Source organism: Diabrotica undecimpunctata, chromosome 9 (assembly GCF_040954645.1).
Source record: "Diabrotica undecimpunctata isolate CICGRU chromosome 9, icDiaUnde3, whole genome shotgun sequence".
Classification (NCBI taxonomy): Eukaryota; Metazoa; Arthropoda; class Insecta; order Coleoptera; family Chrysomelidae; genus Diabrotica; species Diabrotica undecimpunctata.
Genome location: NC_092811.1, coordinates 42783569 through 42808449, shown reverse-complemented (window position 1 = coordinate 42808449; position 24881 = coordinate 42783569). Strand labels below are relative to the sequence as shown.

Sequence of the window (24881 nt, the reverse complement as noted above, 5' to 3'; positions counted from 1 at the left end):
TGTTTTTGATGTATTAATATTTTTTTCAGGATTATTGTGGTGGGACTTAGATAGTAGAAATAAACAGCGATCTCTTAAAATAGCTCTTTTATGAGGGAATTCGAAGGTGAAGGGAATTCGTTTTTGACCAGTAGTGTGATATAGATGGTACTTTATTGTAAAACATAACCATAGTACAATCAATTACTGTCATCATTTCGAACATATCTGTTTTATTCGTGTTTAATTTTATATTTCTGTTTTTTTGGAAATGCTGCTATTCTTTATATAAGAAGTAATATGCATAAATAAACTACGCGCAAATAATTTTAGAAAAATATCAACAGGACAAGAACCTTTATTAATATTTAGTACTGTTATCCCATTTTTTTGGGTAGGAATTTCTTATTTCGGACAAAAGTTTGTATTTGGTATATTCCATTGTTTAATTAATTCATTTCTTTCAGACTTATTTTCAGATATCAGAACTTTCTTTGTCGGAAACAGTGGTCCGACAAGTACTCCTGAGCATGTGGATTTACATCCACAAGCTCAGGAGTATTTTTTGGAACTTTACCAGAAGTATCTTTGTGAGATAGAATCGTCACTAGGTTCAGAAATATTTTAAAGGTTTTCAGTTTCTTCTTGAAGCACTTTTTGTGTTAGAAAACGTCTACGTGCCATAGTAAGTCTGCAACCAAACAGTACGAATGGGATAAATACGACCCGATTATTATATAATCGGTTAAAAGAACAGAGCAGCCACTTTTTCTTTACTAAAATTGTATTATTTACGAGTTATTGATGCATGTGTTTAGTTAACATCAATTTATTACAGAGGTGATATGTAGGTTGCATACCACTAGGTAATTTGTAAGGAATGTCTAAAAATACGGATGCGTTCAAATAATATGGGCTTTAAGGAACAAAAAGATGCCAGCAGATTTTTTAAAATCCTCTGGGAGATATATGTTCTCACAGTAATGAAAGGGTTAAGAAATCAAAAGCTATTTTTAAGGTATTATTATCATCTAGAATTGTGAAAAATGACACATTTTAAAAATTTTTTTGTATCTTATCTATTATATATCGCAATTGAATTTAATTATAATATTATACAAGTTTTAAAAATAACAAACTTTTTTTCCTTTTATCCATTGTTCCTATATATTAAAGATTTTTTCGTGAAAAAATTACTGCCCCATAACGGACAGTAGTTAATCTCTAGAATGGCAAATCTAAAATTTAAAATTTGAAAAATGTTTAAAAAAAAATGCCCTAGCGTGGTAGTCTACGAGAAAAATTAAAAATTCTTAAAATAAACAAAATTGTGGACATTTGAAAAAAAATTTCGACTTTTTTCAGTAACAAAAATTTTTTTATTACTTTTTTTGGTCAACTTACAGAAAATTATCATAGACAAAACCAAAACAAACAAAATGCATTAAGGTTTATTTAAATTTATCGACTACACGAAAAGATTAACTTTTAACCATTTTTAAAAGTATTTTCTCAAAATTTTTGGTTACCAGATCTAATTAGTCAATTTTAAAAAAAATTAATGAATTTTTATTTGTTTTTCTATGATAGTTTACCACAATTTGATCAAAAAAATCATACTATACTTTGTTGCAAATCGTCCGCAATTGCTACAATTGCAAAGTAGCCGAGCTACTGTATGAAGCTTTCCTAACATCGTTTATTAAATGTTTCAGTTTGCCATGTTGGTAGGATCCTCTTATATTCCAAGTCGCTGCTCTTACTGGCTCTTTTGTTATTTTATGTATTCTTGGCCATATGATTGTAGTTCTTTAAGATATCTTTTTTTCTTCTTCTTCTTCAAGTGCCCTGTCCGTTGCAAGCGTTGGCTATTAACATGGCAATTCTGATCTTATTTGCGGCGCTTCTGAATAGTTCGACCGATGTGAGCCCGAACCACTTCCTCAGATTTTGGAGCCACGATTGTCTTCTCCTGCCTGGCCCAGGCTTTCTGTCTATTTTTCCCTGGACAATCAATTGCAGTAGACGGTACTTATCGTGTCTCAATATGTGGCCTAGATATTCAAGCTTTCTTTGTTTAATTGTATTCACGATTTCTTTCTTCTTTCCGATTCTTTGGATTACCTCTGTGTTGGTCACATGTTCGGTCCAGGATATACGAAGAATGCGTCGGTACACCCACATTTCGAATGCTTCTAGTTTTCTCGTGAGCGTCTCCGTCAGCGTCCAGGCCTCCACACCATACAGTAAGATCGGAAAAATGTAGCATTTAACTAGACGTAGTTTTAGGGGAAGAGACAAATCCCTGCTTATGAGGAGCTTTTTCATATTGCTAAATGCTGCTCTAGCTCGTTCTATTCTCGCCTTAATTTCTGTGGCCTGTTCCCATTTTGCATTTACGTTGGTGCTAAGGTACACATAAGATTCTACATGGTCAATTAGTATGTTACTTATCCGTAACTGTCGAGCAGGCTGTTGCTTCCTGCTTATCAGCATCCACTTTGTCTTCTTGAAGTTGAGGCTCACGCCGTATTCCTCACTAACTGAATAAACTCTTTCCATTACCTGCTGTAATTCGTCTATGGTACTGGCAAGGATCACCGTGTCGTCGGCATATCTTATATTGTTCGTTAACTCGTCGTTTATTTTTATGCCCTCATTTGCATTTTCCATACATTTATTAAATATTTCTTCGGAATAAATATTGAATAGGAGTGGGGATAATATACAACCCTGACGGACACCTCTTTTGATCTGCACACTTTTAGTGAGTTCGTTGCCAATTTTTGCTCTTGCTGTTTGACCCCAGTATAGGTTTGCCACAATTCGAATGTCCTTGTCGTCAATACCTGTCTTTCGCAGAATATCTATCAATTGTTCATGATTGACATTGTCAAATGCTTTTCTAAAATCCACAAAGCACAAATACACGTCCTTATCAACATCTCTACACCACTGTATAAGCACCTGGAGAGCGAAAATTGCTTCTCTAGTTCCAAGTGCTTTCCGAAAGCCAAACTGCGATCTATTAATATTTGACTATCTTTTTTTACTTTTTCCAATTACTCCTTTTCTTGGTTCCATTTGCATAGTTCATTGTTGAATATTATTCTCTGGTTCCCCATTTTTGTGACTTTCAGTTGCTTTCCTTCTTATGGTGCCATCTTCTAACGAAGGTTGGCGATTAATTCTTTAAAAGCTTCCATATCTTTTGCAACCTGAAATATCTGTTCAACACTGAGGTTAGACAATCTCTGAAATTCCCCAGCCAAGATTTCTTTTTTCTTCTCAAGCCTTTTCTTCCCTCTACTCTTTGTTGCATGATGACGTGCAGAAGAGAATATTTATTGTTTTAAAGTATGTGGCCCAGATATGATGCTTTTTTGCTATCTAGAAATTGTTCTAATTTTGGCTTATATTTCCCTTTCGTCATTTGTTAGATCATCATGTATATATATTTTTTCCTTTAGTTGGTTAAGCTTTACGTTGGTTAAACGTTGGTTGGTTCGTCATAAGAACAATCTATTAATTCTTTCTCTATGCCGATATCGTTCTCTCGGTATGGCGATAACTTTTTATCGTTCAATAGTTGATGACAACATGTGTTATTCTGTTTAAAGTTCAAGGTCAGTTCAGTTGCTTCAGTTGTTCTAGCAGCAGCGTATGAACCATATTCCTCTTTCTGGGCCTGTGGTCAGGACAAAAGCTGACTTTTTTGCAACTAAACTTGGAATTAACAATTTCAAGGCATCTGAGGGTTGGCTGAGCAAGTCGAAGGCTGATTTGCCCGAACTACGGGCAAATCAGTGGAGAGGCTCACGATGTTAACAAAAGCGTAACGGATGATTGGCTAGAAAACTTGTGGCCTGGACTGAAGGCATGATATGCGTCAGACGACATTTTGGTTTTTTGGTTTATGGTTTTTAAAATGACAACAAACAGAACTTTAAAATTTAAATTGGAAAAGTGCGTTGGTGGAAAGCTCTCTAAGGAACGCATTACAGTTTTAGAAGCCGTTAAAGTGACAGGTTCGGTGAAACGAAAATTGTTAGTCATAGGGAAGTCGAAAAACCCGCGTTATTTTAAAGACATAAAAAGTCTACCGGTGACCTATAAAGCAAACAAGAGTGCATGGATGACCTCGGAAATTTTTGAACAAGCGATAAGAAAGTGGGATATTGAGCTTAAAGGGAAAAAAATTCTTTTGCTTGTAGACAATTGTCCTGCTCATCCTGTATTGCGCGACCTTCAAAACATCGAACTCTGTTTTCTACCAGCAAACGTAACGAGTGTCCTTCAGCCCATGGACAAAAGAATTATCAAGAGTTTGAAAAGCCATTAGAGGAGAAGACTTTTGATGGAATTGGTTGAGAATAATGGCGAATTTAAACTTAACATTCTTGACGCTATCCTAATTATTAGTAAATCCTGGGACGTGGTAATGAGCAATACAATAAAACATTTCTTCAAACATGCAGGATGGCTGGAAGATCAAGGATTGACTGAGGATGAAGATAACCTACCATTAGATGTTTGGGCCAAACAGTTACTATCACCTAATACAATGTTAATTCATTTTGATATTTTTTTTAGATTAAAATAGGTTATTTAGTACAGTATTATTAATATTACAGTACCGAATTTTGTCACTCTCTGTATAATGATCTCTCCTTATAACGATGAAAATTCCCTTGCATATCGTTATGGAGAGAGAGAGAGGACTGTATATATAATATATGTATATATTATACATATTTATATATAAATGTATATGAAGTAGTTAACTGTTATTAACTGACACGTTATGTAAACTAAAGTTTTATCTTGACTTACCCCTTCGCACTCTGCAGGATTTTCAAATTTTCCTTGTTTAAGTAATCCAACTTGTTCTTCTTTGCACCCAGATATACCCAAACAAGTCGTGTGTAGAGAATGCGCCAGTGCCACTAGTTTTGGACTAAAATCCTAAAACAAAAATCATATTACTGAGCCTAATAAACAATAAGTATAAATTAATAATTTTCTATTACACACCAACTTTGATTTCAAAACAATTAAAAACTTTTAAACAATAATTAATGTATACAAACTAACTCAAGTGATCAAAAAATAACCCAAGTGGTGAAAAAGAAACAAACGCTCTACAGGAAATAAAAAAGAAAGAAAAAAAGGACAATTAAATTAGGTGAATAGATGCCAATCTGCAGTGGAGTAGCAGAAGAAAACATAGCCAAAAAAGATGTAGGCTTACTAATTCACCTCAGGTACTAAAATCACATCAAAGGGTGTCAATCCAGATCAGAAAGGATTGTAACAGTAAAGATAGTAGTGGAAAAGGAAGACGTGAATATCATTGGAGTATGCGGCAGAAAAAACAAGAAGACTCAAACAACAAGGGAAACGTTTTATTACGAATTGCAACAACTGGTAGAATAAGTCAGAGGGAAGATTATAATATTGAGAGATTTATTTGCTCGAATAGGCAATTAAGTAATATCCGGAATTAAGCAAAACCATAACGAGAATGTTAAAAACGAAAATGGAGAACTGATGATAAACTGCTGCACAAATAACGAACTTAAGAATAAATAACACATTTTTTGACCACAAATATACATTTAAAAACACACGTGAACAAAGATATATAATAAATTACATTATAACTACCAGAGATACATCCATCACAAATAATCGACGTAAGATGTCTCCAGCATGATGACCAGATGACTCTCCAGATGACACAGCAGATGTAGGTAGCGACCATAACCGGATATTAGGTAAAATAGGAATCTTAATGAAATACTTTACACCCAAGAGAGCGACGTTAACACAAACAAAAATCAAAGTGCAGAAAAAAAATATCCGAGAAGCTTGCTGTGAATAGAATATTAAAAAACGATAACATCGAGGAAAGCTGGGGAAAGCATAATTAACGCAGCAACAGGATCACTTGGTGAGAGGAAAGTAACAAACACTAAAATATCAAAAAAGGAAACCCCGTGATTTAGACAGAAAGTGAAGAAAAAATGTGAAGAAAAGAAGAAAACCTTTTTACAACACAGCACACAACAAACACAGCGGGCTTACAGCTACTATAAATGAGTCAGAAATAAAATAAATGCTTTAGTTGCATGGTGACATACGGTAACATGAGCTCATATTAAGAATACATTATCTACATATCTTCATCATACTGTGGGTTTTAAATTCTGTTTAGTAATATTATTTGTATCAAAATCTTCCTCATCTTCACACAATTTGTATCTATCGGTTAAGAATATGATGAGGCATGTATACCTTTTGATAAAGAATTCAAATCTAAACCAAAAATTGGGTTTTCGTTGTAAGATCCAAGTTGCCCCTAGCCCTTACCTCAGGGAATTAAGGCGGTTGTCGATTTTGGTGTTATTCGAAAGGTTTTTGAAAAAAAAAATTTCAGTCATAAGTAAAGTATATTTATAGAGATAATATACTTTATTATGTGTTAAATATAATGTATAGTGTATTATATATTATACATAATGAATTATATATTATATACCGTCGGCTTAGTGACACAAAAATGTATGTCAAAAATGACTACTTTTCAGGAGTTTATATAACATTTAAAAAAAAATGATTTGCATTTTGTAATGACCTGTAGTTTATTCTTAACTTTTTTGTTCCGAATTATTAATCTGAGGAATGTATTCTTTACGGTAACACAATCATACGCAACAATGGATATATAATAAATTACATTATAACCACCAGAGATACATCCATCACAAATAATCGACGTAAGATGTCTCCAGCATGATGACCAGATGACTCTCCAGATGACACAGCAGATGTAGGTAGCGACCATAACCGGATATTAGGTAAAATAGGAATCTTAATGAAATACTTTACACCCAAGAGAGCGACGTTAACACAAACAAAAATCAAAGTGCAGAAAAAAAATATCCAAGAAGCTTGCTGTGAATAGAATATTAAAAAACGATAACATCGAGGAAAGCTGGGGAAAGCATAATTAACGCAGCAACAGGATCACTTGGTGAGAGGAAAGTAACAAACACTAAAATATCAAAAAAGGAAACCCTGTGATTTAGAGAGAAAGTGAAGAAAAAATGTGAAGAAAAGAAGAAAACCTTTTTACAACACAGCACACTGTGGAATCTACAGAACTAATCTGAGGAATGTATTCTTTACGGTAACACAATCATACGCAACAATGGATAAATGGTGTTTTCAAAATATCAGCAATTAGATAAAGTAGCGGAGATACATTTTTGTGTTCCTAACTGAAAATTCTATTATTATAGAGACTTATGTATGTACCATTTTATTTAAGAAAAGTTTAATCTTAATCCTATTACAAAGTCATTTGTATTTGAGTAATATCGATAAATTTCGAGAGATGAACATACTGAGTGGCAGGTATAATAATTAAAAGTACAATAAATTAAAATTAATTAATCTCTACCTGGTCCAAAAACTTAACCAAGCCATTTAAATACAAATGACTTTTAAGTAAGATTAGGAGTAAGCTTTTCCAAAAAAAATGGTACCTACTTGTAATTCTTTATTGCTGTAGCATTATAATCTAATTTCACAAATGAGGGTTACCCAATTTACTGCTAATAATAATAAAAATAATAATCATAATTCATTTTATAACTTTATATTGTTCTGAAGCTAATTTTTTGTGACATTAAATACTATTTAAACGTCTCGATGGGAATAACCACAATATATTTATTAAAAAAAGAAACTTTATAAAATGTTTAGACAACGATTTCTGAATTAGAAGTCGAAACGCCAATAAAGTTTCTTTTTTTAATAATTATATTGTGGTTATTAGCATCGAGACGATTATAACTTTATTTAAAATCATAAAATATTTTTTTTAATTAAACATAAACTTAGAAAACATTTTGAAACAATAAATTTAATTATGTCAATCACTTTGCACATCTGATTGATTGACCTTATTGTTGGTGAGCAACGACTCATATAGGAGGAAGTATAGAAGGAATAGAATAGAAGGATACTATAGAAGGAATAATGCCTTTATTGCACAGTTCTTCTAAATCCTTATATTTTTCCTCTTTTATTGGCCCTTGTCCTTTATATGCCGTTGTTAAGTTTGGCATGGAAAATTTTCATTTTCCTTGTTTTACTTAAAAAATATGTTTATTATCGTCTTTTCTGTACTGCAGCCATGTTAATTTTAGTCAATTTATATTACTATCATCGATGTCCACTTTTTTGTTTTTTATTAGAATTGTGGCAAAAGCTTTGAAGTGATACATTTCTTCCTGTCCACTCTCGTGTACAGTGTATTTTGATTTCTTTGACGCCATTCTTTCAGTGGAGTACCACACAGTGGGATCAAATATGTCCACATTTTTTTATGCTTTCTTAATATGACAATGGACCAAGTCACACTCCATCATCGAATGGCCAGGTTCAAAAAAGCAATGGTCAATTTTTGGAATCTCTAATGTCTGAACAGCGTAAAGCAACATAGCAGATACATTTACGTTGCGGTTTTGGCTACTACACGTGTCACTTATTCTTAATCGTCACCAAAAAAATATATCCTCACATTGTTCATATCCTGATACATTAGGTTTACTGCTAGAAACACGGAAGGCACTATCTGAATATGTCACTTGTTGTGATGAGAGCGGTAAATTATGACTATATGTTTTATCATCTCGTACCGATTTGTTAAGAGCTAACAAAACTAACTTCTTCCCTCTTAAAACCATTATTGTGTAAAAATAAAATTAGAAAACAGTATTATAACGATTATTATAACAATCTCTACAACAAGTAACTTAAAACTGATTCACGTATTTACGTCTTCACAGTTGTAACAGAACTGGAAATACAACGGACCACCCTACTAAACATAATAAACAAATGATCAAATCTACAGTTGCTACCTGCAATCACCATTCAGTGCAATAAAATTAATGCCACAAAAATGTAACTCAATATCAGCTTATTAATAGTACGAAAACATAGTATTACAGAAATGTAACAGCACTTACATTTCTGTGACACTAAAAGATCGCTAAGAAATGTAGTTACGAAAACTCCTTACTGGGGTTTTAGGTGGTCGGAGAGATACAGTTTTGTATCACTCAATAGAACTCACTAAAGTAAGTTTAATGGCGTAGATATCTCAAAATGGGAAAAAATGTAGTTACATTTTTGTGTCACTAAGCCGACGATACTATATATTGGATTATATATATTAATCTTATCAAATTGTTAATATCAAACGTAATTCTTTATTTCATTCCACGCTTTGTTTTGAAAATATCTACCAAAACAACACAATGAAAGTAAAAGTAGAAGAAGAACTAACCGACCCTATTGAAGCTAAGAATGGTATAAGACAGGAAGGCTCCCCGAGTCCTTTATTGTTTAACCCGAATATGGATGAAATATTAAAAAAAGTAAGAACTAAAACAGGATACCAAATGGGAGAAAAACAATTTAATATAATCTTCCATGAAGAGGACGCAAAACTACTCTCTCAAAGAGAAGATGATTTTTTACAGCGTATGCTGCACCAATTTAATATAACTGCCACAAAATTTAACATCTTAATTTTCCCAAAAAAGACGAAATGAATGGTTACAACAGCAAATTTACTAAGATGTAAATTGGAGCTGGAAGATCAGATAATAGAACAAATAATGGAGTTTAAATGTCTAGGCATCACATTATCTAGCTACGGAAAGCTCGAAACTGAAATGGAAGTTCAAGTAAATAGAGAAAACAGAGCCGCTGGCTACCTAAATCAAACAGTACGGGAAATAAAAATATTAGGGAGGAAGCAGCGAAAGACAAAATTTACAAAAGAGTCATTAGACCAATAATGAAATACGCGGCAGAAAAAAAACTGACAGAAAGAGGACAAAAAGGATGTTAGAAACAGCAGAGATGAAAACACTTAGAAAAATTGATGGTAAGACACTATGGGACAGAGCTGGAAATACAATGAGATATACGACGTAGATGCATGGTGAAGAACATCAAGAACTGTGTAAGAAATAGAAGAGTAGAATGGAACGATCATATAAGCCGAATAACAACAAATAGGGTAGTAAAGACGGCAAAAGACGGTTCCCCAATAGGAAGGCGATTAGTAGGAAGACCAGGAAATCGATGGAACGACAACTTACTGCCATGTCTATATAAAAAGAAGAAGAAGAAGAAGCTTTTTTTTATTTCTTGTACCTAATTTTTTATAGTTTGTTAACTGTATTCATTGTACTACTTACTTTTTCATCAACTAAACCATATACTGCAGACAGGCAGATTACTAATACACTTGCACCCAAAATAGTTTTCATTTTTGTTTAAAATCTAAAAATAAAAAAAAATGTTGAATATACTCTTAGTACAAAATTTATAAAAATATATATGAGTTTACAGAAAAAATTATACTTAAAAATAATTGTACATAAACAAATTTAAATTTTGTATTAATTAAACTTAGGAAAATATGCAAAATGCATGTATTACATATTTTGCAAATTTTGTGCAAATATCTATGGATTTTGATTAGATTATTTCGAATTGCGGTTGTTAAATATTATTTATCTGATCCTAGATAATGGTATGACCAAGTAACTGGAAATTTCAATGTTCTTTCTATTTCACTATTTTAGTCTTTAATATTACCTATAGTACTTATAGATACTACCTAATATACTTGGTATTGCTGTAGCAGGTGACCGATTTACAATCCCGTGATTAAAAAGTGTTTCAAAAATTTATTGCGTGGAGTATGAATAGAATTGTGCTTTTGTAAATCATTAGGTTCTCAAAAGTAAAAACATCGTCACTCGAGTCTTTTTAATTTTTAAAATATTTTGATTTTAAAATGTCGGAAATAACTAGTGTTGTTACTTGGATTAAACCTTACAAAGAGCTATCTATGGATATGGACAAAGTTTATTATTTAGTTTGTAGCAAAAATAATTGTAAGTACTAAATATTTAATATATTTAATAATTTTCTGTGGTTGATATCGACGGTGTCACGACAGAAAGGCATAAGCGCCATTGACAGTTTTTTTCAGGAGACACAAAAAACGTTTAATATCGCATAATATTTCTTTTTTTACATTTTTTTGGCATTTTATTATTATCGAACTGAGGCATTCTGACGTACCATATGTTATTTATAAAACAATTATTATAAACATGAGATATTTAACATTTTGGTGCTTACGCCTTTAATGTTAGGTTCTGTGGTGTATAAGCCTTTTTGAAAGGCGGTTACCATATTTCGAAAAAAGTATTTTGATCAAAAAGTGTCGCTTAGGAACTTGTACGCCTTTTAATTTTACGGAATTATAACAAAAATGGGGAATAAATCTTTTCATTTTAAAGCATAATAATTAAGTAAAAATAATACAAATTAAACAATACACAATAATATATTTATGAGTTTCTTAGAGTCATATTGGTGTAAAAAAATACAAAAATAAAAGTTAATATAATTATCACGTTATATTAAGTAAAAAACAACAAAAACTATTAAAACGTACAATTTTTTCTACATTGATAACTAAGTAAGTTGTATTATAAAACTAATAGAAATAAAATGCAAATCAAAATTTGATAACAGAAAATAACATTTATCAATAACAAAACAAACTAATAGAAACGAAGAACCGATATAACAGAAAATTGAACCAGTTGATGAGCTAGAACGTAGTGAGCTAGAACTAATGCTGTTAATTTCAGTCTCATTTTTAAAAAATACTGTCAAGGATGATGAATCTGATTCGGAGTTTAAAGAATCATTTTGTTGTATAAAATCATTACAACCTATCTTATCATCAACTAATGAACTAAATACTATTGCGGCATTATTACTACTATCATCAGTATCATCACTATCTGAGTAAGGTACAAGCTTTTTATCACAGGTTAATAAATCAGTCTCTTCTTCGGCAGTTTCATCAATCATCATCATCATCAGTGGTGCTACAGCTCTAGTTGAGCCTTGACCTTCCCCAGTCTATTTCGCCAGTCGTTTCTGTTCATCGCCAACCGTTGCCAATTTGCCGCGCCGATTTTCCTTGCGTCCTCGTCCACAATACATCTCAGTCGTGGTCTGCCTCTACTCCTATTTCCCACTGGGACCGATAATATGGTTCGTCTGGATGGGTAATTTTCATTTGCTCTTGACACATGTCCAGCCCATCTAAGCCTACCTATTTTTATGAAGGATATTACATCTCTACCATTTACTATTTTTTTATACTTCTCGTACAATTCGAAATTATATCGCCTTCTCCAAATACCATTCTCACAGAATGCGCCCATTATTCTTCTTAGTATCTTCCTTTCGAAGACGAGCAGACGATTTGCGTCTGTTTTGGAGATGGTCCATGTTTCTGACCCATATATCAGCACTGGTAGGATGAGTGTTCTATATATTATTAGTTTGTTTTCTGGCCCTAATTTCTGTTTTTTAGCTACTTGCTTAGTCCAAAATAACATTTGTTTGCTAGCAGTACCCTTCGTTTTACTTTTTCAGATGTGTCATTATCGTTTGTTATGAGAGAACCCAAATATGTAAACTTATTTACTACCTCAAAATTATATTGGTCTATACTGAAGTTTTCTTCGGCGTTTCCAGCTCTATCTCTGTTATTTGGAATAGATGCTAACATTTTGGTTTTTTCCTCGTTTATTTTAAGGCCCATATTTTGTGCGGCTGTCAAGAAGGTGGAAGTCATCTCTTTAAGTCCTCGTGTAGTACGTGCAATCAAATCCAGATCGTCAGCGTAAGCCATAATCTGCGTTGATTTATTAAAGATTGTTCCCCTTTTATGTAACTCGGCATCTCGTATAGTCTTTTCTAACGCTATATTAAAGAGAAGGCACGCCAGCGCGTCTCCCTGCCTTAACCCTGCATATGTTTCAAACGCTTGTGACATATCGCCTTGTATTTGCACTCTGCAGATCACTTTATTCATAGTTGTTTTTACGAGCCTTATTAATTTATGGGGAATGTTAAGTTCATTCATGGCTTCGTATAATTTACCTCTTAGGACGCTATCATAAGCTGACTTAAAGTCCACAAAGAGATGAAACGCGTCAATATTAAATTCATTGGTTTTTTCTAAGATTTGACGTAGCACAAAAATCTGGTCAATTGTTGACCTACCTGGCCAGTTTCATCAATATTCGAAAATAAACGGCTGTCAATATTCAAATTTAGACTTGAGGAAAACTGAAATCCACAATGGCATGATCATCTAGAACAGAACTAGGCATTTGGAGTTCTTGTTCATGGTCTTTTAGTACAGGCTCTAAAAGAATATCATGCTTTAGCGCTTCATTGAGGACCTCATTTTCAGTGGAAAATGAACCATGGTTTTTATTATTTCCGCTGGATTCCTGCACATTGCTTTGCTGATCTTTCCAAATGGATTGCAATGCAAGATTCATTATTTTGTGCTCCCGAGAAACCATTCTAAAAACCATTAAAAAAAAGAAGTAAGCGCCATTCAAATGTTAGTTTTTTAAAATAATATTACTACCAAAATATAACTTTAAAATTAAAAACAAGTAAACTATACAACAAAGTCAATATATATTTTATTTAGGTTCAAAACTTATTTAAGTCGGTTAAGTAGTAACTTTTCTATGGTAAATCTAAGTCATAGTGTATTTTAAATGGCCAAATGGCGGTTAGATAAACGAAAAAATTTTTTCTGAAAAGGCCTAACCGACAGTCGGTAAAATTGTACATTCTTATGGTATATTATGATTTCTCAAGATAAATAATCTAACTAAACGCTTAACAAAATATTAAATATTAATAATATTTTAAATTATTGTTTACCTTATTGATATAACCACGTTTTCAGACCCAAGACGTAAGCACCACCTTCCACTACGGATCTTGTCGCTTACTGATTTCGGTGTCTAATCTTTTAAGAAACTCGTTTGGCGGTTAGAAAATTCAAAGCTTGTTTTAGTTGAGTTGGAATTTTTTACAGCTGCGTCATTTTAATAGTCGATAGGACGTAAAATGTATTTTATTTTGATACCAAAACATAAATTTATAAATTTTGGCGCTTATGCCTTTTTGTCGTGACGCCATCGATATTATGTTATTTAAAATATTGTAATGATTGCATGAATGAACATTATTAAAAAGGGAATATTGTAATTAAATTTTAATATAATACCAACACCTATTTATGTATATTTTATTATAAAATAAATATGTTAAATATTGCTGAAATATTAGTGACTGTAATGCAATAATCACGCAGATACTTGAACGGAATTTTTTCTGTTGATGCATTTAGTATAAAATTATAAAGAAATCGTTTCTAACTGCAGTTATTTATATTAAAGAATCTATTACGGGTTGCATGCGAAAAAAAATTTCAGATAGACCAACACATCAGAAAAAAGACAAAACTGAATCTGGAGAAAAATATCAAGGTTCGGTTTCTAAATATTATTGGTTCGAAAGAAGGAAACGAATAAGATCTTTTAATGAGTTGTGCTAAATCTATTTAAATATACTGCTTTCAAAATTATCTAATTAAAACATAACTTCTTTAATAAATAAAAATAAAAAAAATAAAATAAAAAAATGGAATCACTATGAACGATAAAAACGAGATAATAAATATTGTTAAATATTACTATACAGACTCGTCCAGCGTAGCAAAACCGAAAAACCACGATATGGAACGAAAAATATTAATGTAGAATCTAAAACATTACCAAAAATTTCTAAACAGATAGTCAATAATATCTTCAAACAGAGCAAAAATCAAAAAGCTCCTGGAAAAAATGGAATATCAAAAGACATAATTACAGTGGGAGGTAAAACTCCTTTGGAGGCAGTAAAGATCTTAATGAACAACTGCCTCCTTGGGAATACTATTCCAACCTCTTGGAAAAATTGCGCAGGTAATGTAACTATACAAAAAAGAATACAAACTTAAATATTACAAAGCAAAGCTATTCCTTTTGATAGTTTCTGGCTGGTTTAACTGACATACACTTCCGAACAGGAACTACGTAGAATAGAATACACTACATTGAAGTTATCCAGTTTTTTAACTTTTTCTGTCAGGTGAATAAAGTATGTCCCTAATCTTTTGTACACTGAATTTGCTGTCATTATGTTAAACTGTCTGAAAAGGTTTGTAATCTGTGGTGATAAACCCCTGATGTAAGGTTATCTGACATAGAAACGTTCTACTGATTCTTCTTCTAATGCTTGTCTTTTGTGTGTTTTTGCCGTTGGCATAAGCAATTTGTTCAGCTACATCTTAGGATATTGATTTTTCTAAGAATCTCAGAAAGTACCTTGATATTCTTGTTGTAGTTAGAAGGGTGACAAATTCTTTTTATTCTGTTGTTCTGACCTTATTATGATATTATTATGATATGATATTAATCTACTGTTTATCCTGATGATAAGAGTGAAAAGGCACATAAATATATCTACCGGAGAATGTTTTCTTTTTCTACCAGTATATATAATATAATTTAGCTCTCCAGGCCTAGAAGGAGCATGGCTTGGGTAACTATTCTTTTCCATTCTTTTCTGTTTGTTGCTTTATTTTTCCAGTTTGGTATTTTAAGTTTTTCTATGTCTTTTTCAACATCCTTTTTCCACCTGGTTTTCGGTCTGCCTTTCTTCCTTTTCCCTCCCATTCCTCCCATTAGCATTCTTTTTGGCAGTCTCGTGTTTTCCATTCTTTGGATGTGTCCCAACCATCTCAGTCTTTGTGACTTTATGATCCCTACGATATTCGGCTCTCCATACATCTCCTCTAATTCCATATTTGGTCTTTTTATCCATATACCACTCCATAATTTACCTCCAAATATTTTCCTGAGGACTTTTCTTTCCCAGACTTGCAGCAAGACTTGCTCGGATTTGTTCATTGTCCATGTTTCACTGGCATATAATACAATAGGTCTTATTACTGTCTTATATATTCTTATCTTAGCCCTTCTAGATATGTTTTTGCTTCTTAATAAATGGTTTAGTGCAAAAATACAACGGTTACCGACCATAATTCTCGCTTGGATTTCTTCCTTCATATTTGGTCTTCTCGTGTATGTCGCTCCTAAATACTGGAATATTTCTACTTCTTCGAATTTATATGTTTTTTCATCTGTTATTACTGTCAGATATTGTTCTTGTAGGTAATCTCTTTCTGTCCATTCCATATATTTGGTCTTTTCTTCATTTATGTACATCCCTTTCTTTATCGCTTTCATTTCTAATCTTTTTATTATTTCTTTTGATTCTTGCTTACTTCTGGCTATCAGTACAATGTCGTCAGCGAATGCTAAGCATTGGTGTTTTCTTTGATATATAAGTCCTGACCTGTTGATTCCAGCTTCTTTGATGGTAACTTCGAGGACGATACTGAACAACAGCGATGACAGTGGGTCTCCTTGTCGCACCCCCTCACTAACCTCAAACTTATCTGTTTCTTCGCCATTTATTTTAACCCTATTCTCTGTTTTTCGGAGTGTCACTTTTACCATTCTTTTCTACCAGTACGACCTTATTATATTATCCTAATGTCTGGTTACATTAGTGTCGAGGAATGGCACCATAATATTTTTCTCTGTTTCGACAGTCAATTGTAGGTGAATGTTATAGGAGTTAGAAATGTTAAGGGTGTAGTTGATTTTGTCAGTTGGGACTGCACATATTAGGTCGTCTACATATTGGTAGATGAAGGAACTGAAACTAAACTTCTCCAGTAAAATAGTGAAGTAGGGAGTTCATTACAATTTCTGCCAATGATGGGGGTATGGTTCCACCCATGGGTGCTCCTTTTTTTTGAAAGTAGATTTCATTTTGGATAGTGAAATATGTATTGTTGTATAAAAAGGTAATCAATTTCAGGAACAGTACTTTGGGAATTGTACAGTTCTGTTCAATCAGATGGTAATTAGTTGTCAGAATAGAAACAAAGATAGAGAACTACTAAAGAATGTTAAACATCAAAAAATGTCTTATCTAGGAAATATAGTAAGAAGAAGTTGATATAAAATATTACAACTGACCCTTAAAGGCAAAATAGAGGGCCGTAGAGGTGTAGGAAGGAAACGGGTTTCTTGGTTGAGGAACATTCGTGAATGGACTGGGATATCAAATGCGGGACAATTATTCCATATTGCAGAAGACCGAGAAACTTTCGCAATGGTCATCACCACCGTCGGATAATTCTGATATGGCACGCGAAGAAGAAGAATTCGAGAAGGATGTTGGTAAATGAGGAAGTAACATCAAAACTCGCCAAAACATATCCTAAAGGTAGTAAAAACCCATTGATCTTTGCAAATTCAAAAGAATCTCTTTTGTGAATTTTGGGAAGTCCATAGTATGTTGGGGTGGTACCAGTATAGTTAGTTAATTCGTTTTTTGTTTTGATAGTGATATGTCCCTCGCCAAGTAGTTGTATTATCAGTAAGTTAGTATTCATTTCTACTAATAGTCAGATCTTTGAGGGGAAGCTCAAAGGATTTGGTGATGTACTCGTTTCTATCCATTATGACTGTTATGTTACCCTTGTCTGCTCTCGTTACTATAATGTCAGGGTTGTCTTTCCGAAATTTTCTCGTTTTTGTTTCAATAGCCATGGAAGGATTGATGTAATGACGGTTAGTTTTGATGTGGTTAGTAATTACGTTTGTGATTTTTGAACTTTGTAGGTTTTGTGGTACTGTAGGAAGTTTTTTAATACAGTACTCAATGTCTACTAGGTATGTTTATGACAATGTTCACAAAGACTAACTGAACATTTTCAATGTAAGTTTTAGATACTAACTTTCTCCACTTACTAAATAAGTTTTCTATTTTGGTGCTGATGAAGGTGACAGCCTATCACCAAAAATTTCACGTTTTAAATAAAGTTCTTCACCAAACTGGCTTATACCATCTTTAGCCAATCCTTTACCTTAAGCTTTCCCGAAAGTTATCCACCAAAGAAGTGTATTCTTAGCGTCGCTACATATACTATAATTACATATATATATATATATATATATATATATATATATATATATATATATATATATATATATATATATATATACAGGGTGGCGCACCGAAAACCAAACAGATGCATTTACTGGCAGATGATTCCTGTTAAAAAAAATCTTGGACCCGTCGATTTTGTTATCGAGGGGGAAACAAAATTGGCATAAAATCACATTAACATTTGCAGCCCCCTAAGCGAGGGTGGCACCATCCCTAAAATCTTAAATGGAAAGGGGGGTCGAATGATCCATCATTTAAAAGGTCTTTCAACTCCCTTTACAATGATGTAAAATTCATGTACTTCAATTAAGTAGTTTTGGAGATTTATTGATTTAAAGTTTAAATACATCATCGTAAGAGGAGATCAATACATAGCAGCAAAGTTGTTAAAAAATAAAGAATGAACTGACCTGTCAGCCGAGTAAATGTTGAAAATGACCACTATTACTTTCCATGCAATAATAAAGATTTTGCTGAAAACGTTGCCGGACAATTTGCAATATTTGAGGAGTAATTTGATGGCACTCATTCACAATTCTTTGTCGTAAATCTTCTAAGGATGTTGGCTGAGTAGCTTAGATTTTGCTTTTTAAGTAACCCCACAAAAAGAAATCTAAAGGTGATGAATCTGGCGATCTTGGAGGCCATTCAACGGCACCTCTTCTACCAATCCATTGACCTGGAAAGGTCTGATATAAATAATGCCGAACTCTTAATGCGTAATGTGGTGGGGCACCATCCTGTTGGAACATCAACATATTCTCAACGTATCGACCATCATTCTGATTTTCAATTATATCTGTTAGCGCAGGATCTATGGCATTTTGCAGTAATTCCAAATATATTTCACCAGTCAAATTTCCAGGTAAGAAAAAAGGACCAACCAAATGATCGCCAAAAATGCCAACCCAAACATTTAATTTTTGTGGCTACTGTGTGTGTACCTCATGGTAAATTCTGGGATTAGAGTCCGACCAATATCGACAATTATGACGATTTACTTCGCCATTTAAAAAAAAGGAACATTCGTCGGAAAAGCAAATGTTAAATAAAAATTGTTCATCGTTTGTAATTCGTTCACTCATAACTTCACAAAATTCTAATCGCTTATCAAAATCGTCTTCATTAAGTTCTTGTACAAGGTGAATTTTATACGGATGAAAATTATGGGCCTTTGGAATCCGTTGGATAGTACGTCGACTAACACCACACGAAGTTTGCAATTTGCGGGTACTTAATGTAGGATCTACAATAACTTGCCCTAAAACCCCCACTTCTGTTGCTTCGTTCCTTATAGGATTTTCAATATTACGTTTTTTATTGGCGACTGATCCAGTTTCCCGAAATTTAGCTACAAGTTCTAGAACATATTTTCGGTGCACATTATTGTTCTCATGTCGCTCATTAAAAATTTGTGCTGTTCTATTAGCGCACTGATTATTTCCGAAAAATATTTCAATAATTTCAACCCTTTCTGCCGTGGAATATACCATGGTTAATTTATGTATAAAGCAATAAATGATATTTTAAGAACAAAGATTGGTCAAATCAATCGAAAACTAATGTACTATTTCCTATTTAAAATAAGTACGTGGCATTCTCTACTTATCTTTCTTCAAGAAACAACTTTTTTTGTCACAAAGGACACTTCAATTGCTATTTTTATTATTAATAAACCATGGGCGTAGTAAATAAAAGCATTTACTTATCAAGAAAATGCTTTTACTCAAATTTCTTCTGAAAGAAGTACAAACTAAATTGATGTACCTATTAAAGTCTACTTTAAACTTTAAATCAATAAATCTCCAAAAGTACTGAATTGAATACATAAATTTTACATCATTATAAAGGGAGTTGAAAGACCTTTCAAATAATGGATCATTCGACCCCCCTTTTCATTTAAGATTTTAGGGATGATGCCACCCCCGCTTAAGGGGCTGCAAATGTTAAAGTGATTTTATGCCAATTTTGTGTCCCCCTCGAAAGCAAAATCGACGGGTCCGAGCGTTTTTTCAAAAAAGGAATCATCTGCCAGTAAATGCCTCTGTTTCGTTTTCGGTGCACCACACTGTATATATATATATATATATATATATATATATATATATATATAGATTTCCTTGCTAATTATTGTTAACCTTATTCCAATATTGCATGCAAATACATAGTACATAATCCAGTAAAGATTTTACTCCATTAATTAGCATAATGACATCTTAAGGGATTTGCACGTTGTTCGCTATTAGGTACAATACTATCTAAATACAAAACGGTATATTATTTAACAAGGCTAATGCAGAGGAAGCGTCTTCTCTTGTGTATTCCTAGATAACATCAGAGTAATGAGAATAATTATATTCAATGGTACAAAATGTTTAATATTATTAAAAATGTATTGTAGTTTAAGAGTATAAGTAAAAGAGGTTTTAAAAACAAATTATTTCTTGGACAAATTTGCAAACATCAAAAAATCAATAATGAGAATCACAGTTGCAAAAAGAAGGAGAAGATTCTGTGATTGAAAATATTGATAATCAAAATTAAAGTTAACAAAAAATAATAGTAACTATGGCTTTTAAAATAATTGTTAATTGTAGAAGTGAGAGTGGAAAATATAGAACCTGAAAAAATTTGAAAATAAAGATAACAGTTACTATGCGCATATTCTATAAACGGTGATCCTTTGAGAGTTCTAATTACACGTTTTAGAGAAACCTGTTATAAAGCCTGTTCTAATTCGCACAATAGTACTGTCTGTCCTATGGTTCTACTTGTATCATTCTATCATCGTCGAATATTTTTAAGAATACATAATTAAGCGAAGCTGTTTTTAAGGAAGCATGATTATTTCTAAGCAACATGCAGTAGGAAGGCTAGATATCGAGGGAAAACAAGTAGAAAGAGTGAATAATTACAAATATCTGGGAATCTCGGTAAATAAAAACAATGACCAAGGTAGAGAAATAAGGACACGAATTGAAATTGGAAGACAAGCATTTATAAAAATGAAAACAATGTTTGTTAATCGAAACCTTGATATAGAAACCCCCAATAGAAATACCATCAGCGGAAAGACTACAACGAGAACGTTGTAACAACAACTTACTAAAGGCACAGTGAAAGACAGACATGTCTAGTCATGTCTATATAAAAACGAGAAGAAAAAGATATTTGTGAGAATACGGAACAGACTATAACAAAAAAATTGATTAGGCAATAAATAATAAACGCAAATAAGACTAGAGTTTGGACTAAATAATTGTATTAATTAAAACTTCATAATTAAAAAAAACTACATATTTACTACAGGATATAATAGTCTGTCTATGCTCTCAGAAAAAGCAGTGTAAACATAAAAACCGTATTGTTCTGCAGCTAATTTTTTGTGGTATCTTAATACATTTTACCATTTTTGTTGGTAATAAGCCACAATTTTACTTTAGAATTGAGTCGCTCAGAAGCAGAGTGGCCCAACTGATTTTTGTTTGTATAATTCAGATAGGTAGTTTGATAGATGGCATTTTATGATATCTTTTGTTTCAAAGTGGCTCAGTTAACATTTCACTGTCTACCAAGAGACAGCGCGAGTTGTACAGTTAGGCTACGTAAATATTTCAGATGATTTAGTTATATAAAAGTGGCCCAAGTGACACTTGAACCAGTGTGTAGTGTGATATTAATTTAAGACATTGTTACTATTAGGCGAGCGGTTTACCCCTCAAAAGACGCTTAGAAACAGAATATACCGACTAAAATTCTTTTTGCATTTCTAATGCACCAAACCTTTTTTATTCGATTCTATATATTTTCCCAAGATGGAATGTATTTTTTTTTTAATTTTTACAAGTGGGCCGACAATTGTTATTAACAAATAACTTATACAAAAAAGCGATTTCACCGAATTGCCTCAGAATCAATTTTTTTTAGGTGTATCTCATCAAAATAAATTTGCATTTTTTTGTTGAAAAAATGCCTTAATTAGTGATTTTTGGGATTTTTTTTCTAAAAAACTACTAAATAAATTGCAATTCTACAAATAGCTTTATAATCTTTAAACCGTCGAGTACAAGTTAGAATATTTTGACAAGGATAATTTTTTTCTATCTTGCTAAAAACGTAAACCCAAATATTTCGAATATGCCTTTCGAGCAGTCTACCGCTAAGTGTGTACAGCGGTTGCGGCGATACAGGCGTGCGGCGCGTAGAAATATTTGTTAGAATTTAAAAAATTAATTCAATACAAATATTACGTACAATTTATTAAAAAAAAAAGATATTTCTAATTATTTTTATATAGACATATTATAATTAAAACAATTAAAATTAATTTTTTACAATTCTATAATAATGTAATTTTTCTTTTAATATACGTGGTGACTATATTATTGAATGTTTTATTACAGTGAAATACATTAAGCAATATATAATTAATTTTTATTGAAAAATATAATAAAATTAAAATATAATATTAATTATACATCGTTTTCATTGTCAATAATTTGAAAATTTTCGTCAACAGCAACAGGATTTCCATCTAATAAGCTGATCTCATTGTCTTCAATACAGTCGTCTTTAACATTTTTACAATTCTCTGGTGTACATGCACATACTGCGCAGCATTCTAAATTATAGGAAATACAATTACAATTTTTCGTAGAACATTTTCCGGTACATGAGCAGAAATACTTTTGTAACATATCTAAACTAGTTTCGCCTTCAAAATAATTAAAATCGAAACAATTATTTTCCATTGTCTAACCATGGGTTAATGGATCAAGAGATGAAATAATATTGTTTTTTGCTTGAATCCATTCATTTATTTGCCACTTTGCTCTTAAGTAATGTTGTAATAATGCTGGTTTCGAAGGTGGTAATTTTTCATTAGATGCATTTTTTTTAGCGCCTACAGCACCTCAACCGCTGTACACGCTTAGCGGGATACTCTCGAAAGGCATATTCGAAATATTTGGGTTCACGTTTTTAACGAGATAGAAACCATTTATCCTTGTCAATATATTCTAACTTGTACTAGACGGTTTAAAGATTATAAAGCTATTTGTAAAATTGCAATTCACTTAGTAGTTTTTTAGAAAAAAAATCCAAAAAATCACTAGTTAAGGCATTTTTTCAACAAAAAAATGCAAATAACTCGAAAAGAAAGCATTTTTCGAAAAATTATCAAGAGAGAAAAAGTGTTTATTTTGATGAGATACACCAAAAAAATGGATTCTGAAACAATTCGGTAAAATTTCTTTTTTGTATAAGTTATTTGTTAATAACAATTGTCGGCCCACTTGTAAAAATTAAAAAAAAAATACATTTCATCTTGGAAAAATATATAGAATCGACTAAAAAAGGTTTGGTGCATTAGAAATGCAAAAAGAATTTTAGTCGGTTGATGCTCTGCTTATAGGGGTAAACCGCTCGCCTATATAATGTTCATCCGTTTTTTACAGTACTATCAACTTTTTATACGGTTTATGTTTGTACAATCTTGTGTAACGGTGAGTAAAGTTTTGTTTTTATAATAATAGTGATAGTTGATATCTCGGCTCAAAATTTAAATAAGAATTCCAAATTTTTTAAGACTATAACCTTAAAATGAAGGAAACCTGCCCGTGTTCTAAGCGATGTTGCAAAAAGTATAGGTTAATCTTTAACTTTAAGACAATTGATTACTTGGATTAATTACTAAAAATTATTTTTGTTATGGTTTGGAAATGTCATTATTAGGTACATCCAGCACCCGTGAAACCAGCGAATTTAAAACAAATTTTGGCTCTGACTTCCATCCACCATCTGATGATGAGTCTTCTATAACTAAGGAAAGCTTCAAAGAAGATGAACTTGTGGACCATGGATCAAGTAGAGGTCAAAAACGTAAGGAAAATAAGATGAAACTAAACATAAGGTTGAACATGATACTACACTAAACAAGGACAAACAGTTTAAAATTATTTAAAATGATTTGATTTGATAAAATGTTTGATTTTTAGCTCAATTTTTTAATTGCCGATGTCTGAAAACATCAATTTTACACTAAAACAAGGTCATTGTGTTTCTCAGTGGCTCAGTTGAAACAGTTTGGGTGACATTTCAATTTCCATTGCGAAAATCTGTCTTAAAATACAAAATCTTACGAACATTACAAAACTTCCATCAGAAAAATACTAGCATGTGATTTGTCTTTAAAATAAAAAATACATGCAATGATGGTAGTAAAATTTTTTTATTAGTAATCCTATAGTAAATCATGATTACAGACAATGATTATAGAAAAAGCTTAATCAAGAAAAATAAATGGATGACAGACGACATCTTGAAATTAATGGAACAACGTCGACTCATAAAATTTAATGAAACAGAATATAGACACCTGCAGAGAAGAATAAACAAGGAGATCAAATTAGTCAAAGAAAAATGAATGAGAGAAAGGTGCGACGAAATGGAAGATGTAATATCTAAACACGACTTATTTAATATGCACAAAAAACTAAAAGAAATGAGTAACATTATTTAAAAAACGAGTTCCCTCTGTACTTGTTGACAATAATAACAAAATTGTTGTAAATGAGCACGAAATAAGAACAGAATGGCAGCTGTCTATGTCCAGAGTTGTTTGAAGATGACAGGAATAATATTGCCGAATTCTACCAAAACTGTACTGACAGCCCAGAAATTATGAACTGTTAGAACAAGCTATAAATAATGCTAGAATTAAAAAAGATGGTGGTCCAGATGATACACCAACTGAGTTGCTGAAACTAATAGGCATAAACATAAAAGTAGTAGTAAGACTTTTTAATTCAATATATAACACCGGAGTAATTTCCACAGATTGG

The 24881-nt window shown here is 32.2% G+C and overlaps 1 protein-coding gene across 1 annotated transcript in view; it reads right to left on the bottom strand.

The window, feature by feature from the left end:
* The window catches only part of LOC140449441 (uncharacterized), a 61498-nt gene that overhangs the window by 29055 nt on the left and 7562 nt on the right, over positions 1–24881 (bottom strand). The window contains exons 2-3 of the mRNA XM_072542615.1: positions 10263–10347; positions 4813–4944 (exon numbers count right to left, since the gene is read on the bottom strand). Coding sequence (XP_072398716.1) covers positions 4813–4944; positions 10263–10334 — 204 coding nt within the window. The 5' untranslated portion in view covers positions 10335–10347. The remainder of the gene's footprint in view (positions 1–4812; positions 4945–10262; positions 10348–24881) is intronic.